We start from the raw sequence: 15,984 nt of genomic DNA, 5'->3' as shown, positions 1-15,984 counted from the left end.
GCCCCCGCCCCGGCCCCGGTCCCTCTGGACTCCTCGCCTCCCTCCGCAGGGGGCGAGCCCGGTGCCCGCGGCCTAAACTTGCTGATACGCAAAAACGGCCGGACGGTGAATCTGGGCGGCAAGACGTCGGTGACCGTGTACCCTGGGGTAAGGGCCATGGCCTGTCCTGTCCCTCTCCTCTCCCGGCCCCATCCCACAGACGGGGAACAGTTGCAGACATGACCAGAGGCCGAGTTTAATTTGGCCCCCGAAGGAAAGGGGGCGCGTACCAGGCCTCTGTGGTCCACGGGGGCGGGTGATGGACCCTGCCCCGCGGGGAGGGGACTGCGCAGTGACAGGGAGGGGCCACAACTGCGCTGAGCCTGTACCCCCCCCAACAGGATGTGTTCTGTCTCCACACGCCCGGCGGCGGTGGCTATGGGGACCCCGAGGACCCCGCCCCACCGCCGGGGTCACCCCCGCAAGCACTGGCCTTTCCCGAGCACGGCAGCGTCTATGAGTACCGCCGGGCCCAGGAGGCCGTGTGAAGGTCCTGCAATAAAGGTGCCTTAAGTCACCCGGTTCTGGGGACGCAGCTACGGCGCCTAGTTCGTGCTCCGAGTCGTGTCTGTGCGCGCTGGCTGCACGCCTGTCATCTGTGCCTGCCTTAGGAGGACACCCAGACTCGGAGCTGCAGGCTCACTACCAGGTGGTCGGTGAGCCCCGCCAGGGCGGTACTGAACGTCACCTGCTCCACCTCCTGGGGGCGGGAATCAGGTTGAGGGTCGTCCCAGCGCTGCAGGCCCAGCCACCCGGGCCCTGGCACTCACTGGGCTCAGCAGGCCCCCAGGAACTCCGCAGTTCGTGATGTAGTCCAGGCGCTGACCTCTCCAGGGCTTAGCTCGGCGGCTTCTGCCGGGAGGGCCGGCCAGGTAGAGGTGGCGCCCTTTCTCCTGCTCCAGGGTCCTGGAAGGGCGGCGGTATCACCAAGGCCAGGGCCGCTTTGCGCGCTTCAGGCGGGCAGTGCCTACCTCCAGGTCGCCACTCACCGCCTCAGCATCTCGGGGGAGGAGGCCACGGAGTGGTGGAGCACGAGGCTGCGCAGTGTGGTCCCTGGGGATCTGGGGAGGGGAGGCATCAGCCGGAGCCTCGGCCGACAGCACTCCCCAGATCCACTCCCCGCTCCGGTACCCTCCCCCGAAGCACGAGACCCAGGGCCCAGGGCTGCTCTTGGCGCGTGCCCATCCGGCAGGGGTCCTGGAAGCGGCGGAAGAGCTGGCGCTACTGCTCCACCGCAGAGGGAGGCTGGAGCGCGGTGGGCGGGGCCGGGCCTCCTGGCTCCGCCCCTGCCTCCCTGCCCTCCCCTCCTGCTGGACCTTTCGAGCAGTTATCGAAGTTTAGGTCTCCCAGGAGCACGCGTAAAGCCACGACCCCTCCACTTTGTTCGCTCTCGGCCTCAAACTTTGGCTCAGTCCAGCAGCAGCGTCAGCTGTTTGCTGCGCAAGGGCCCGTCCTCTGCGCGGGGAAGGAGGATGGGGTGGGCTCGGCTCCAAATTCGGACCCGCATCTTGGACAGTCAGCTTCTGGCTTCCCAGTTCCTGATCCGTGAGCCCGACGGGCACCTCTCAGGAATTCCCATGCCTGGGGCAGTGAACAAAGGGCGGGAGATGGGGGGCGGGGTGCAGGGGAATGTAGGGATCAGCAGCCGCCACGGAGAGGCGGGACCTGTTCTGAGGACCCACCCGCAGGGCTCACCAGCCAGTGCTTGCAAGTGCGTGCAGTGCAGGAATCCCACGATGTGGCGCCCGTCCAGGCTGCCCAGCCGCGCCTGCAACACCACAGACGGCCCCAGCTTCCCTCGCCTTCTTGGCCGAACCCCGCCCCCTCTGTGCTCTGGGCGGGGTAGGCCAGTACCTGTGTGGACAGTAGTCCCTTGGAGGCCAGCGCATCCTCGCCACGTGCGTGGGGGAAGCAACGGAAGGTGGCGCACAGCAGCGGGTAGCGCGAGGCCCCCAGCAGCCAGCTGTCCAGTAGCAGCCCGCTGTCCAGTAGCTTGAGGTGCGGCCCGGTCTGTAGGCCAAGTGTGCTCACGTCGTACAGCACCGGGCCCAGGTTGGGCGTCAGGCGATTCACCAAGCGACGAGCTGCGCGCAGATCGAATACCTCCTGCAGGCAAAGTCCAGACCCACGGGCAGCGAGGCCACCAGCGTCCCGCGCGGCGCCCTGGGCCACAGCTGGCTGCAGTCCGTAGCCCTATAGAGCGCGGCGCCAATGGCCTCAGCCCGTCGCTGGCTGTGCGGCAGGTTGCTGAAGCGCGCCAGCCAGTCCAGGAGCAGGCACACATTGGCCGTGAGGAAGACGAAGCAGTGCCCGGGTTCGGGAGGCGGGCGCCAGAGCGCGGGCGGCGCCCAGCACAGCGGAGGGGGGCGGTAGCAGAAGGGGCGGCGCCAAACCTGCAGCGCCAGCCAGAGTGGCAGGCGGGTCAACGCCAAGGGCAGGCCGACCACCACCAGCAGCAGCAGCGCCACGACGCCGCCCGCCGCCCTTCTCAGCCACCCCAGGCTGATCAGGCTCGCCGTTGGTGCACAGCAGCCCAGCAGCTGGTCCAGGGCCCAGCAGGCCGGGAAGAGCAGCTCGTGGGCCAAGCCGTGGAGGGCGTGCAAAGCCGGGTGCGGGAAGGGCGAGGGCCACAGGGCGTCAGTCGCCGGGGGCCAGTCGGGCGGGGATTGCAGGGTACACCTAACTCTTCGGCCGCGGGGCGCCGGGGAGACTCATTGGCTTCCAGAGGACAAGCTGACTCCTCGGTGCATCAGCGCGAGCTGCGGGGGAGTCACAGGGGTGAAGGCCGCGAGGCACAGCGTGTGCGCAAAGCCGGTGAGGTGCTGACCCAGCGAGCCTGGCGGAGGCGCGGGCGTAGGCAGAGGGGCGCTTCAAAACGAAAACCCGAAAGGGACCTCATCTCAAATCCCCACCCCGGATCCTCCTTGCCCCGCCCCATACACCCGCGAAGGTCTCACAGGGAACCTGTGAGGTCCGCCCGACGCAAGCGGGATCGGGATGCAGCCAGCGGCAAGTGGAGGACGAGTTTTTGAGTGCGGGCTGCGCAGCACTGGTGAGGAGCAAACAATGTGCTCTGCCCCCGGCTCCCCTGTACCCGCTCCCACGCAGGTCAGCATGGAATAAATCGCGCACTCCGGCTGCCCAGACGGCAGAATCCACCCCACCCGCTACGCGTCTCTCTGCGGTCCCGCGGCGTCGGGCGCCTGAGTTCAAAGACCTGACACCTGAGGAGGGATGGACTCCCGCCCAGCGCCCCGCAAAGTCCCCCAAAAGGCCAGCTCGCAGTGGTGACGGCCCTGTGGTCCTACCCCATGGAGCTTCCAATCGAAGGGGAGGGACTGTTGGTTCTGCCCTGCGGGTAGCTCTCCGCGTGCACGCGAGCCAGACGGAAGCCTTTCCCGGTTCTGGAGCGCTCCCGCATACCCTCAGGAGCTCCCAGGACAGGACGGCCGGTAGCTCCCAGGCTCTGCTCGCCTCCCACCTTTCTAATTGGGCCTGTGAACCAGCATGCACTCTCCCGGTCAGCTGGGTGCAAGCGTCTCTTAAATAGCCCTGGGAGTTTGGGTGAGGGCTGCCCTTCCTGTTGGCTGGCAGGGAGGTGGAGGGGCTGCTGGCAGGAGCTCTTCCCTGCCCTTCCCAGGGACTAAGAGGCTGTGTGTCTGGCTGGATTCCCTGGAGGCCTGGGAGTGGGGAGGGCAGAGGCAGGAAGCTCAGCAGCTCGGGCATCCCTGGAGGGCCTGGCACACCCTGCATACCCTCTCCTTCCCTGGACTCCTTGCTGGTTGCTGAAAGGTTCCCATTGGAACTCAGACCTTGTGGGTCCACTGTTGCCTCCTGCTGTCCTTTCTGTCTGGCAAGCACTGGTGCCCCAGGACCCTCCTCAGTTGGGGTTTTGATCTCGCTCCCATTGCAGCCAGCCTCCTTGCCTTCCTGCGTGCAGACTTGCTCCTGTCTCACCCTGTGGTGTGGGCCCCTCTGCGCTTTCCTACACTGCGCTTCTCCCCTCCCATGTCTTCCTCCCCAGGGACTTCCCATCCTGGCCGGCTCCCTCAGCTTCCTGCACTCTCCACAAGCCCTTCCCAGCACCCCATCTGCCCTTAGTGCACTGTGGGAGGCCCCTGGCCTGCCCCCAAATCCTGCTTGTGCTCCTCAGCTCCTGCAGCAGGTGGTGTCTGCCCTTGCCAGCTCTGAATCCCTCTCAAAGTCTCCAGGACCTGTGGGATGGCCTTGGGTGTCTTGGGAAGGGGCCGCCACTTTGCTGGGCTGCCTCATGCCCAGGTTGGGGTGAGGATGCTTTCTTCTGGCTCTTCTCCCTTAAATGTCCTCTTGTCCTCAAGGTCTGGAAGACCACCCCCCTCCGCCCCTCACCCAGCCCCGGCCTAGTATGGAGGCAGGGATCCCACACCCACATCCTTGTCTCCTCCCACCTCTGCCAGCTCCGTGCCCCTCGCCACTGTGGCAGGCACAGAGCCACGGCCCTTCCCTCCCTGCTCTACCCCTTCCTGGTTCCTACCCTTCCCCATCCAGGTCCCAGAAGCTCCCACTGCTCTCAGTGCCATGGGAGGGGAGCCTGGGGACCTTCAGACCAACCCCTCGCAGACCACTGCTGAGCCTTGGCCTCTCGGGCTCTCGCAGAGGGTCCAGGATGGCCATTGGCCTCCAGGGTAGGCAGGGCTGAAGGGGCACGGTGCAGGGGCCCAGTAAGCCACCCCAGAGGAGGCAGCACCACCCAGGAGTGCTGGCGCAGGCCCAGCGACCAGCGTCTGTGGGAAGCTTTAATGGCTGTGCAGAAGGCTGTGGGGTTGAGCGAGCCTGGACCTCCCAGCTCCAGCGTCACCAGATGAACATGGGCTTGCCGTCGTCATGCGCCAGCTGGTTGAGGCAGGAGAGCAGCAGCAGCGCGTCGGTGAGCATGCTAGGGTGCACGGTCTCCACTAGCACACGCTGCAGGAAGTCCACAGTGTAGGTGCCGCCCTCGGACGCCGCAGCATCGGCCTCTTCGCAGGGATCATGGCGATTCCACAGCTTGTTCGGGTCAGGGCAGGGGCACCCGCCGTTGTAGCCCAGGATCTGAGCCTGATCATGCATGTCAGTAACGCTGTGTGAGCATCTGGCACAGCTCCTCGTCCAGCTTGTGGTCACTGGGGTTCAGGGAGGCCTGCGGGGAGAGCATCCATCAGGGACCCTCCCTTGCCACACCTCCACACACAGGCGGGTAAGGGGAAGATCGAGGGGCACATGAGGCTGTGAGACGGCCAGGATCTGAGGGGTGTGCGGTGGGGAGGTTCTGCGAGGGACCTCAAGGGTTTAGGACAGGGGAGCCCAGTGGGCAGAGCCTGACAGAGAGGTCTTCAAGGCCTGATCCAGGCAGGGCAGGTGGCTCCCAAAGCTCCCCAGTGGGGCCTCATCCACAGGGTGGAAGAGGATGTCCCAACCCTGTCGTCTGCTCCACCTACCACCAGGGATTGCAGCTGGGCTGAGGCCTCCAGGGACTGAGGACAGGGGCCGTGGCTAGGCCTCTGGAGGCGCACAGGGTCCCCTGACCCAGGGGTCTGGGGTCTTTCCCAGGCCTCCTCCTGGCTCCCTGCTCTGCTCCCTCTCAGTGTCTGAAGGCCCCCCCTTCCTTACCCTGGTCTCCATCCTCAACACCCTCTAGCCTGCACACCCCCTAGGGAACTCCCTTTCTTCCCCCAGCACTGAACTGACAACCCCAGCCGAGTGTTGGCCCTAGCACTGAAGGGCCTGTCTCCTTCACCTGCCTGCTCCTCGGCCTGGAAACCAGCACATCTGGGTCAGTTTCCACTCACTTCCTCATGCCCTGTGTCCTCCCACCAGCCAGGCAGTGACCGGGTCCCACCCTAAGGCATGTAATCATGAAGGCAGCCCCTCCCAACCCACCTGCCACTGCCCCCTGGATGTGTGACCTGGGCAGTTGTGGAAAGCGCAGTGCCCAGCCCAATGCTCTGTTGGCACCATCCTGAAGTTCTAAGTTTTGAATTATTTTCATTTTCCACTAGGCCCTGCCAATTTTGCAGCCTGTCTCAGGTGCAGCTGCCCCCGCCTCCAGGCTTGGCCCTGCCCGCTCTCTGCACAGGCCCACAGAGCCACGGGTCCGAAGTGGAGTTGGGTGGGCTAGCCCCTGCCTGAGCTCTTCCTACAGTTTCCACTGCTCCAACACTTGGGGGAGGGCCACCCTCCAGTGTCCCCCAATCTGTTCCTGCACCTCTCTTCCAGCTACGTCCTACTGTGTCCAGACGCCTGACGTGGTGGTCCCCAACCTGCTGGGAACACTCTTGCCCAGACAAGCTGTTCAGGCACCACCCCTTGGGGAAGGCTCCCAGGCCGGTCGTGTGCTCAGGGTACCAGGCTTGGGGCTGGACTTAGGACTGGGCCCAGTTAATGTGACGCCAGCCTCTGCTAAGTGCTCCCAGAGCCTGCACTCAGCACCCCTGTTGCCTGGGACGTGCCTGGGATGCGCCTCTTTCTCCCCAGCTGGAGGTTCTTGGCCCCTGAGCCTTCTAGGCAAATGAGCAATATGCACAGTTGTGGGGACAGGAAGACACCATCGAGGTTCAGCACAGGAGTAAGAGCGCGCGGACAGCCATGCTTAACGGCTGCTTGTGCACCACACTGGGCCTGAGCCTCAGTTTTGCTGCTGGGATGTGAAGGAAATCACGGTGCCACCTGCAGGAGTGTTCTGAGGGTTGCAGGCAGCGGCCCCAGTGTGCACTGAGCACCAGGTCACGCGGGGGCCCCACCCTGGGGAATGGCAGTGCCCTCACATCTCACAGTGCAGCGAGTTGTGTTGTGTCTTCTTGTTGTTTTGAGACGGAGTCTCGCTCTGTTGCCCAGGGTGGAGTCCAGTGGTTCGATCTCGGCTCACTGCAACCTCCGCCTCCCGGGTTCAAGGGATTCTTCTGCCTCAGCCTCCTAAGTAGCTGGGATTACAGGCGCGTGCCACCACGCCTGGCTAATGTTTTAGTATTTTTAGTAGAGATGGGGTTTCATCACGTTGGCCGGGCTGGTCTCAAACTCCTGACTTCAGGTGATCTGCCCACCTCGGCTTCCTACAGTGCTGGGATGACAGGCGTGAGCCACCATGCCTGGCTGAGGTGTGTCAGTTGTGTCTTATAAATATCACCCTGTCTTAAAAATATTCCTTCAAGGCCGGGAGCGGTGGCTCAAGCCTGTAATCCCAGCACTTTGGGAGGCCGAGACGGGCGGATCATGAGGTCAGGAGATCGAGACCATCCTGGCTAACACAGTGAAACTCCGTCTCTACTAAAAAATACAAAAAACGAGCCGGGCGAGGTGGTGGGCACCTGTAGTCCCAGCTACTCGGGAGGCTGAGGCCGGAGAATGGCGTGAACCTGGGAGGCGGAGCTTGCAGTGAGCCGAGATCCGGCCACTGCACTCCAGCCCGGGCGCCAGAGCGAGACTCCGTCTCAAAAAAAAAAAAAAAAAATTTAAAGCTGGGCTCATACCTGTAATCCCAGCACTTTGGGAGGCAGAGGCAGGCGGATCACTTGAGGCAGGGAGTTTGAGACCAGCCTGGCCAATGTGACAAAACCCCATCTCTACCAAAAAAATACACAAAAATTAGCCGGGTGTGGTGGCAGGTGCCTGTAATCCCAGCTACTCGAGAGGCCGAGGCAGGAGAATTGCTTGAACCCAGGAGGTGGAGGCTGCAGTGAGCCGAAATTGTACCACTGCACTCCAGCCTGTGTGACAGGATCAAGACTCTGTCTCAAAAATAAATAAATAAAAATTAAAAAAATATATAAACAAATTAGCCAGGTGTGTTGGTGCATGCCTGTAGTCCCAGTTAGCAGGGAGGCTGAGATGGGAGGGCCACTTGAGTGCACCATGATTATGCCACTGCACTCCAGCCTGGGCGACAGAGTGAGACCCCATCTTAAAAAAAAAATTGCAGTAGGGAAAGGCTGTGAAGAAGTCCTCTCGCACACAGGCCTGTAACAGGATTTATCACAAAAACTTCCTCAAGAGTGCAGGATTCCAAGACACTGCTTGCTCAAGGCCACTCGCTTAACACTGGCCTTCACCAATGAACAAGGCCACTGCAGTGTGCTTCTGTGACTTCTAAACTTGGTTTCAAGGCAGCTTACATGGACGTCTCTGTCTTTAAAAGCTTCCCTTTTGGGGCCAGGCGCGGTGGCTCATGCCTGTAATCCCTGCACTTTGGGAGGCTGAGGCGGGCGGATCACCTGAGGTCGGGAGTTTGAGACCAGCCTGGCCAACATGAAGAAACCCCATCTCTACTAAAAATACAAAAAAGTTAGTTGGGCGTGGTGGTGCATGCCTGTAATCCCAACTACTTGGGAGGCTGAGGCAGGAGAATTGCTTGAACCTGGGAGGCAGAGGTTGTAGTGATCCAAGATCGCACCATTGTGCTGCAGCCTGGGCGACAAGAGCGAAACACCATCTCAAACAACAACAACAGCAACAGCAACAACAACAACAACAACAAAATATATATATATATGTTAGCTGGGCGTGGTAGTGTCAACCTGTGGTAACCAGCTACTTGGGAGGCTTGAACCCCCAGGAGTTCATGCTTGCAGTGAGCTAAGATCACGCCACTGTTCTTCAACCTGGGCTGTCTTGAAAGAAGAGGCTGGGGCAGCAGAATCGTTTGAACTGAGAGGCAGAGGTTGCAGTGAGCTGGGTATATACACTATTGTGTGCTCTTTTTTTTTTTTCAGGTGGAGTCTTGGTTTGTTGCCCAGGCTAGAGTGCAGGTGACAGAGCGAGAGTCCATCTGAAAACAAAAAAACTGAACAAACAAAAACCCCCACACACAAAACTAACCAAAGGATGCTTTAACCAGAGGCAAAGCTCAAACCTGGACCCACGCAGCTCACAGTAGCTGCTGCTCAGTCTACATACAGGCCTGCAATCCACAGATAAACACAGCTGGAGAGAAAAAGTGGCCGGGAGTGCAGCTGGGCTGTTTTCTCAAGAGAAGCCCAAGTGGTAAGCAGCGATGCAGCTGCCCTCCCTGCCCGGCAGCCGCACATCCCCAATCCAGCTTCCCCGTGCCTTCTACAGCCTGCCACACGCGTGGCACAGACGCACACTTGGGCATGTTGGTAAAGCATCATCCTCCACGTGCGTCCACAGAGGAGGCCATCTTGGTGGCAGAGGGCAAGAGCCGCCCGACCTTGCTGAAACCCCCCACCTCACCTTCCTCAGAGGAGACCTTGGGCTCCCACTGCCAGACGCCCCAACACCCGCCGGCCGTTGGCACTGAGCAATCAGCTTCCTCTATCCCAGGGACTCCTCAGGTCATGGCATGTTTGGCCTGGCCAGAATGCAGGGTCCCCACGGCCCCTCATGGGCCAGCCTGCCCCCTGTCCCTGCAGGCCCCTGGCCACACACCTGGATGATCTTCTCCGGGATGTTGGAGACAGTGAAGCCATAGAGCCGCACGCGCTCTGGGAAGATGCTGGACAGGATCCTTCGGTCCAGCTGGAAGGCGATCTCACCAACCAGCCTCTCCCAGGCCAGCTGCTTCGACTCTGGGGACACAGGGTCTCATCAGCCCAGGTGAGAGGGTGAGAGGGCCTGGGGTCAGCAGCCCAGGCAGGCGGCAGGGAGAGGGACTGGGGGCCCGACCCGCATGGAGCCCGCAGTGTCACTGACCTCGGGCGCTCTCCGGGAACTTGCTCGTCTTGTGGTGGGCCAGCTTCCGTTCCACCTCCATCATGCTCTTCCTCGATGGTTCCGTGGCGCGTGGACCCCGAGAGTCATTGACTGAAGCCGGGGAGGATGACGTACGAGGTGGGGAGTGGGGGTTGTGTGGAGGAGAGTGGGGGGCAGGCAGGTTCCGGATTGGGGAATTGTGCATTCGGGAAGGGGGATGGGGGGCACCCTGGGTGATGTGAGTGGTGCTTGAGGGGGTGTAGCTGGTGGCAACCTGGGGGGTGAGGGCGGGGCAGAGGCAAGGACAGTGACCGTGGGGGAGGTAGTGGGGGAGGTGGGGACAGATGCAGGGACCACTTGTTCCTGGGTGGCACTGGGCTGAGTCTGTGTGTCTGAAGTGTTGAAGGAGAAGGCCGTCTCGGGAGCAGGTGTGCCCATGGCTCCGACGGGGGTGGAGGTCTGGAGGGGTGTGCCTGCAAACGCCGTGCTGAGAGGCTCTGGGTCCTGGGTCGACCGGGGGGGCTCAGTGGAGAGTGGGACTAGTGATGTGGAGGGGACAGAAATGAAAGGAGGGGGATTAGAGTGAGGTGAGAGGGCTCTGCCCCCCCCACTCTGCCACACCCAGCACACCCGTTACCTTTGGTGGTGGCAGCAGGTACCATGCAAGCTGGGGAGTGGGGCCCGGAGGGGCCTCTGCGGAGTGGCTCAGCCAGCCGCAGCCTTGGGGCCTCTGGCAGGACCAGGTTGCTCATGGGGTTGGCCAGCAGGTTCTGAGAGACCGCTAGTGGGGTGGCAGTGGAGCTGAGGAGGGGGCTGCTCAGAGAGACAGCCACCGTGCCCGTCACAGGGGCTATCAGGGGGCTGCTCTGGGACACGGCCACAGGGCCTGCCAGGGGCTGCTGGGAGTCAGGGGCCAGTGGAGGGCAGGCCCAGGGAACTGGCCAGTGTGCCCGTTGGGGGCCCTGCCACGGGGCTGGTCAGGAAGCCGGTGAGGGGGCTGCTCTGTGACAGCGATGCTGGGCCGGACAGCAGCGTGCTGAGGGTGCCTGTCAGGGGGCTCATGAGTGAGCCCGGCGTGGTGCTGGGCTGCAAGCTGGTTAGCATCTCGGCCAGGGGTGTCAAGGCCATGATCCCCACTTCTTCCAGGACTGGTTCATTTGCCACTGCTGGGGACAGGGGCAGGAAGACACCTGGGAACATAGAGAAAGCACTAAGACCCTGGGGAGCCCCTCCAGACCAAGGGGAGGGTGGTCGCAGGCTTTCCCTCTGTGGTAGGGCCTGGCCACAGTGCCCTTCTGTCCCCGATGAGCTGACTGGTCTGACCTGGCCTCTCTGAGCCTCACTTCTTAGGCAGGCCAGGGTGGTGGCCTCTCTGCCTCTGTGGGGCGTCCGTGCCTGCTCAGGGGAGCCTGGGAGTGGTTCCCCAAGGCCTCATCTCCAGCCCTGATTTTTGTGTCAGTTCTCCCAGGCTCACTTCTCTGACCACTTGCCCACTGCCCCCAGCCATGGGGACGTCCCGCTGCCCTTTCCTCAGCCGTGCCCACCCCTTGCCCAGCAGAGGGTCTCCAAGCAGCTGGACTCTGAGGTCACCAGGTTGGCCCCTCTGTTTTTCAGTGGAGAGAAGAGGGCCCCGGCCTCCTGACCACTATCTTTGTGATGGGGAATAAGCCCCACCAGGTGGGGGCTCCTTGGGGGTCAGTGCTGCAATGGGCACAGCCTCACGTGGCCCAGCACCCATGCATGGTCCCTGCCCTGTGGAGCTTGCTGTGGCCTGAACAGGGATGCAGGTCAGAGCTGGTCACACACCCAGGTCCCAGACATTGCTTTATGCGCTCTTCCTGCCCCCGGAGCCTGCTCTCCTTGGTCCCGGAGGAGTGCTCCTTTTACTGGCCACTGTTTCGGGGAGAAACCCCTGATCCCCTGGGGTGCAGCCGCTGGCAGGAGCGGTGGGAGTGCAGAGAAGGTTTTTATGAGTATGTAATTTCATTGAAAACTTCCACTTTTGTTGTTACAAAAGTAGTACACGCTTATTATAGAGAAAGAATTGGAAATACAGAAAAAAAGATGAAAACCACAGATAGTCCCATCATCCCACGGTTAGTCTCTATTGAGGAGCCGCGTGTTGCTCTGGAGACCTTCTCCACCGTGTGTACATAGAGCAGGAGTTGGCGAGCATTCTCTATGAAGGTCCAGAGGTAAATACTTCCACCTTTGCCAGCTGTATGGTCTCTGTTGCAACCGCTCAAGCCTGCCGTTGCCTTGAGAAGGCAGCCGCAGGCAACTCGGAGGTGAATGAGGGAGGATGTATGGCAATAAACCTTTATAGATGAACACTGTATTTTGGATTTCATGTGTCACGTAATAGTAGTTTTATTTTAACCATTTAAAAATGTACAATTCAATCACTCGAGCCCAGGAGTTCCAGACTGGCCTGCTCAACATGGAGAGACCCTGTCTCTACAAAAAATACAAAAATTAGCCAGGCGTGGTGGCATGAACCTGTAGTCCCAGCTACTTGGGAGGCTGAGGTGGGAGGATCAGTTGAGCCCGGGGGGTTGAGGCTGCAGTGAGCCATGATTGCACCATGATCGCACCACTGAACTCCAACCTGGGCGGCAGAGTGAGAGCCCCCCATCTCAAAATAATAATTAAAAAAAAGTAAAATTCCTTTTTTTTTTTTTTAGACGGAGTCTGGCTCTGTTGCTCAGGCTGGAGTGCAGTGGCATAGTCTCGGCTCACTGCAACCTCCGCCTCCCAGGTTCAAGCGATTCTCCTGCCCCAGCCTTCCGAGTAGCTGGGACTATAGGTGCATGCCACCACGCCGAGCTAATTTTTGTGTTTTTAGTAGAGACAAGGTTTCACTAACATCAACCCCATGTTGGCCAGGATAATCTTGATCTCTTGATCTCGTGATCTGCCTCCCTTGGCCTCCCAAAGTGCTGGGATTACAGGCATGAGCCACCGCGCCCAGCCGTAAAATTCATTCTTTTTTTTTTTTTTTTGAGACGGAGTCTCGCTCTGTTGCCCAGGCTGGAGTGCAGTGGCACGATCTTGGCTCACTGCAAGCTCTGCCTCTTGGGTTCACGCCATTCTCCTGCCTCAGCCTCCCGAGTAGCTGGGACTACAGGCGTCTGCCACCTCACCCGGCTAGTTTCTTTTCTTTTTGTATTTTTTAGTAGAGACGGGGTTTCACTGTGTTAGCCAGGATGGTCTCAATCTCCTGACCTCATGATCCGCTTGTCTCGGCCTCCCAAAGTGCTGGGATTACTGGCTTGAGTCACCACGCCTGGCCGTAAAATTCATTTTTAACAGGCTGTGTGCAAAGGTAGTAGTGGCATAGATCACATGCCCTTTTGTACCTTGCCCCTTTTCACGGGACCCACACCACGGCAGCTCCGGCATCGTGATTCTTTGAGAATGACACTAGTGTAGCTGCAGAGGCCTCATCTTACGGACATGCTATTTTTTTACTGAGCCTATCCCAATGGTTGGGCGTTTAAATTGATTCCTGTGTTCCCCGATGACAAAAACCCTATTACGTAAGTCTTTATGATTGATTTTTTTTCCTGGAAATAGACATTTTAGAGGCTGCCTCGAAAGAGTTCTGATGTTCCCCAGGAAGTCTCTGGGTGCATTACCTCTATCTCTTCTGTCGCTAATCCTCAGTGATGTATGGTGAGATGTTCTGCCACTTTATTTGCCTTTTGAATTCTAAGTTCTGGGCCGGGTGTGGTGGTTCATGCCTGTAATCCTAGCACTTTGGGAGGCCAAGATGGGCGGATCGCTTGAGCTCAGGAGTTTGAGACCAGCCTGGGCAACGTGGTGAAACTCCATCTCTACAAAAAATCCAAAACTTAGCCGGGTGTGGTGGCACATGCCTGTAGTCCCAGCTACTTGGGAGGCTGAGGTGGGAGGATCACCTGATTCCAGGAGGTCAGGGCTGTGGTGAGCCGTGATCGTGCTACTGCACTTCAGTCTGGGTGATGTCATGAGATCCTGTCTCATAAAAACCGAAAAACTTCTAAGTTCCGTTTTCCAAACAAATAAATCAAAATTGCACAATCCAATCAACTGCTCTTTTACTTATGTATTTATTTTTATTTTTAGAGATGGAAGTCTAACTCTGTGGCCCAAGCTGGTCTCAAACTCCTCAAGCAATCCTCCTGCCTCGGCTTCCTAAAGCGATGGGATTATAGTTGTCAGTCACCACTCCCAGCCTGGTCTTTTATGATTTCTTGTTTTGACTTTTTAGAAAGTTTTGTTTCAGGACCCAGGAGACAATAAAGCTTATGGGCCAAAGGCAAGCAGTTCATGGAGAGGACAGACTTGAAGGAGAGGGAGCACAGGGTGGGGCAGATGGAGGGATGGGCTGCATGTGTTGAGGTGGAGGATGGAGCTCAGAGTGGGGCTGTCTGTCCTGCTTGGCCTCCATTTCCTTAGGAGAGCCCAGGGTCTGGGTGATGTGGGAAAGGACCACTTTGGGGCAACATGTCCAGGATGGCCGGAGAGAGGCAGTCAGGGGCCACTGTCTCTGCACGGCCAGGGCAGCCTAAGGAGCGTCGGTGGTCCCAATGTTTGAAGCAGCCAGGTCAGGCGAGAAGACAGGACAAATGCTTCCTCTTGTCGCCTACTCTGGGAAGATGACTGCTGTGCAGGGACCAGCTGGTCAGGGCTGAGAGGGAGCACAGCACTGGACAGGCCGTGGCCTCGTCCCCAGAGGGAAATGACCCAGTGTTTTTCGACCAAGTTGGATTCCAGGCAGACCATCACATAGCACACAGAAGGTAACCAAAGGAGCAATTCACAGAAAGTCTAACACCAAAATGTATAAAGCAGAAGCCACTCCCAGGAGGTGCTGGAGTGGTAGCTTTGTCAAGGTCCAGGACAGAAGGAACAATGGCACAGACACAGATGGTGGAATTACAAAGCCAGTCTACTATCTAATGTGCTGCTGCACACTGAGAAGGTGGTGTGGCTGCTGTGAGCTGGATGCCATTGGTACCCTCTACCCCTCACCCAAATACAGTAAGTGCTACCCACTTTCTTCGCATGCTGCCCTCATCCTGCCAGGAACGAGGGCTCCAGGGAAGGCCAAGTACAAATCAGAGACAGAAGCATGTGGACAGAGTTGATGAGGGGAGGGCAGGCGGGCCTGGGGAGGAGAGCCTGTGAGAGCAGGGGGTAGATGCCAGGCCTCAGAAAGACCCATCCTGTTTGTCTGTTAATGGCAAAACCTGGCACAACTGGCCGGGAGTGGTGGCTCATGCCTGTAATCCCAGCACTTTGGGAGGCTGAGACAGGCAGAGCACAAGGTCAGGAGATCGAGACCATCCTGGTTAACATGGTGAAACCCCATCTCTACTAAAAATTCAAAAAATTAGCTGAGAGTGGTGGGCGGGCACCTATAGTCCCAGCTACTCAGGAGGCTGAGGCAGGAGAATGGTGTGAACCTGGGAGGCGGAGCTTGCAGTGAGCCGAGATGGCGCCACTGCCCTCCAGCCTGGGCAACAGAGCGAGACTCTGTCTCAAAAACAAAAAACAAAAAACAAAACAAATGAACAAAAAAAACACCTGGCACAACCAATCACTGAAAACTTGTTCAGCAAATCATGAAATGTTCAAATGTGTAATAGCTTGATGTGAAATCATTTACAGTACTATTTGCAAAGAAAATATGAGAACACAATGAAATGCTTATGGTAAATATTAAAGTTGTAACATTAAGTATAGAAATGTGGATTAAAAGCTGAGAGGTGCCAGGCACGGTGTTTCACACCTGTAATCCCAGCACTTTGGGAGGCCGAGGCAGGTGAATCACGAGGTCAGGAGATCGAGACGATCCTGGTTAACATGGTGAAACCCCGTCTCTACTAAAAATACAAAAATTAGCTAGGCATGGTGGTTCGCGCCTGTAGTCCCAGCTACTCGGGAGGCTGGGGCAGGAGAATCGCTTGAACCCGGGAGGCGGAGGTTGCAGTGAGCCGAGACTGTGGCATTGTACTCCAGCCTGGTGACAGAGCGAGGCTCCATCTATAAATAAATAAATAAATAAATAAATAAATAAATAAATAAATAAAAGCTGAGAATTGCATTCTCCACTCTGAAAAGAGGTGGGTAAATACTCCCTATGTGTCTGGTGATGTCCTTTAAGAGATGTATGTGAATGTCGAGTTAATTTTTTTCTTTATATTTTCGTGTACTTTCCAAAATTTTCACAATATGAGTATGTATTTAAAAAAACAAACTTTATGAAGAAAAGTGTTTTCTAAAAAAAAAAAAAAA

The 15,984-nt window shown here is 58.4% G+C and overlaps 3 protein-coding genes and 1 long non-coding RNA gene across 4 annotated transcripts in view; 2 read left to right on the top strand and 2 right to left on the bottom strand.

Annotated features, from left to right (window-relative positions):
• Positions 1–587, top strand: part of OPLAH (5-oxoprolinase, ATP-hydrolysing) — a 12,967-nt gene extending 12,380 nt beyond the window's left edge. Inside the window, 2 exon segments of the mRNA XM_017883374.1 lie at positions 4–147; positions 381–587. Coding sequence (XP_017738863.1) covers positions 4–147; positions 381–527 — 291 coding nt within the window. The 3' untranslated portion in view covers positions 528–587.
• Positions 588–696: 109 nt separating this feature from the next.
• LOC108536540 (uncharacterized) lies at positions 697–3,460 on the bottom strand. Its single transcript, XM_017883373.1, has 4 exons — positions 3,348–3,460; positions 2,322–2,724; positions 1,735–2,232; positions 697–1,620 (listed from the first exon to the last, which is right to left on the bottom strand). The coding sequence occupies exons 1-4, from the start codon at positions 3,458–3,460 to the stop codon at positions 1,465–1,467; spliced, it is 1,170 nt and encodes a 389-aa protein (XP_017738862.1). The 3' UTR covers positions 697–1,464.
• Positions 3,461–4,796: 1,336 nt separating this feature from the next.
• Positions 4,797–15,984, bottom strand: part of SPATC1 (spermatogenesis and centriole associated 1) — a 36,342-nt gene continuing 25,154 nt past the window's right edge. The window contains 7 exon segments of the mRNA XM_017883480.1: positions 4,797–5,131; positions 5,133–5,197; positions 9,439–9,578; positions 9,703–9,996; positions 9,999–10,241; positions 10,340–10,596; positions 10,598–10,892. Coding sequence (XP_017738969.1) covers positions 4,873–5,131; positions 5,133–5,197; positions 9,439–9,578; positions 9,703–9,996; positions 9,999–10,241; positions 10,340–10,596; positions 10,598–10,892 — 1,553 coding nt within the window. The 3' untranslated portion in view covers positions 4,797–4,872.
• The window catches only part of LOC108536587 (uncharacterized), a 27,982-nt gene continuing 24,966 nt past the window's right edge, over positions 12,969–15,984 (top strand). The window contains exon 1 of the long non-coding RNA XR_001887557.1: positions 12,969–13,241. This is a non-coding gene — a long non-coding RNA (uncharacterized LOC108536587). The remainder of the gene's footprint in view (positions 13,242–15,984) is intronic.

This window comes from Rhinopithecus bieti, unplaced genomic scaffold, assembly GCF_001698545.2.
Source record: "Rhinopithecus bieti isolate Rb0 unplaced genomic scaffold, ASM169854v2 scaffold_13617, whole genome shotgun sequence".
NCBI lineage: Eukaryota > Metazoa > Chordata > Mammalia > Primates > Cercopithecidae > Rhinopithecus > Rhinopithecus bieti.
This window is presented reverse-complemented; position numbering and strand designations above follow the sequence as displayed.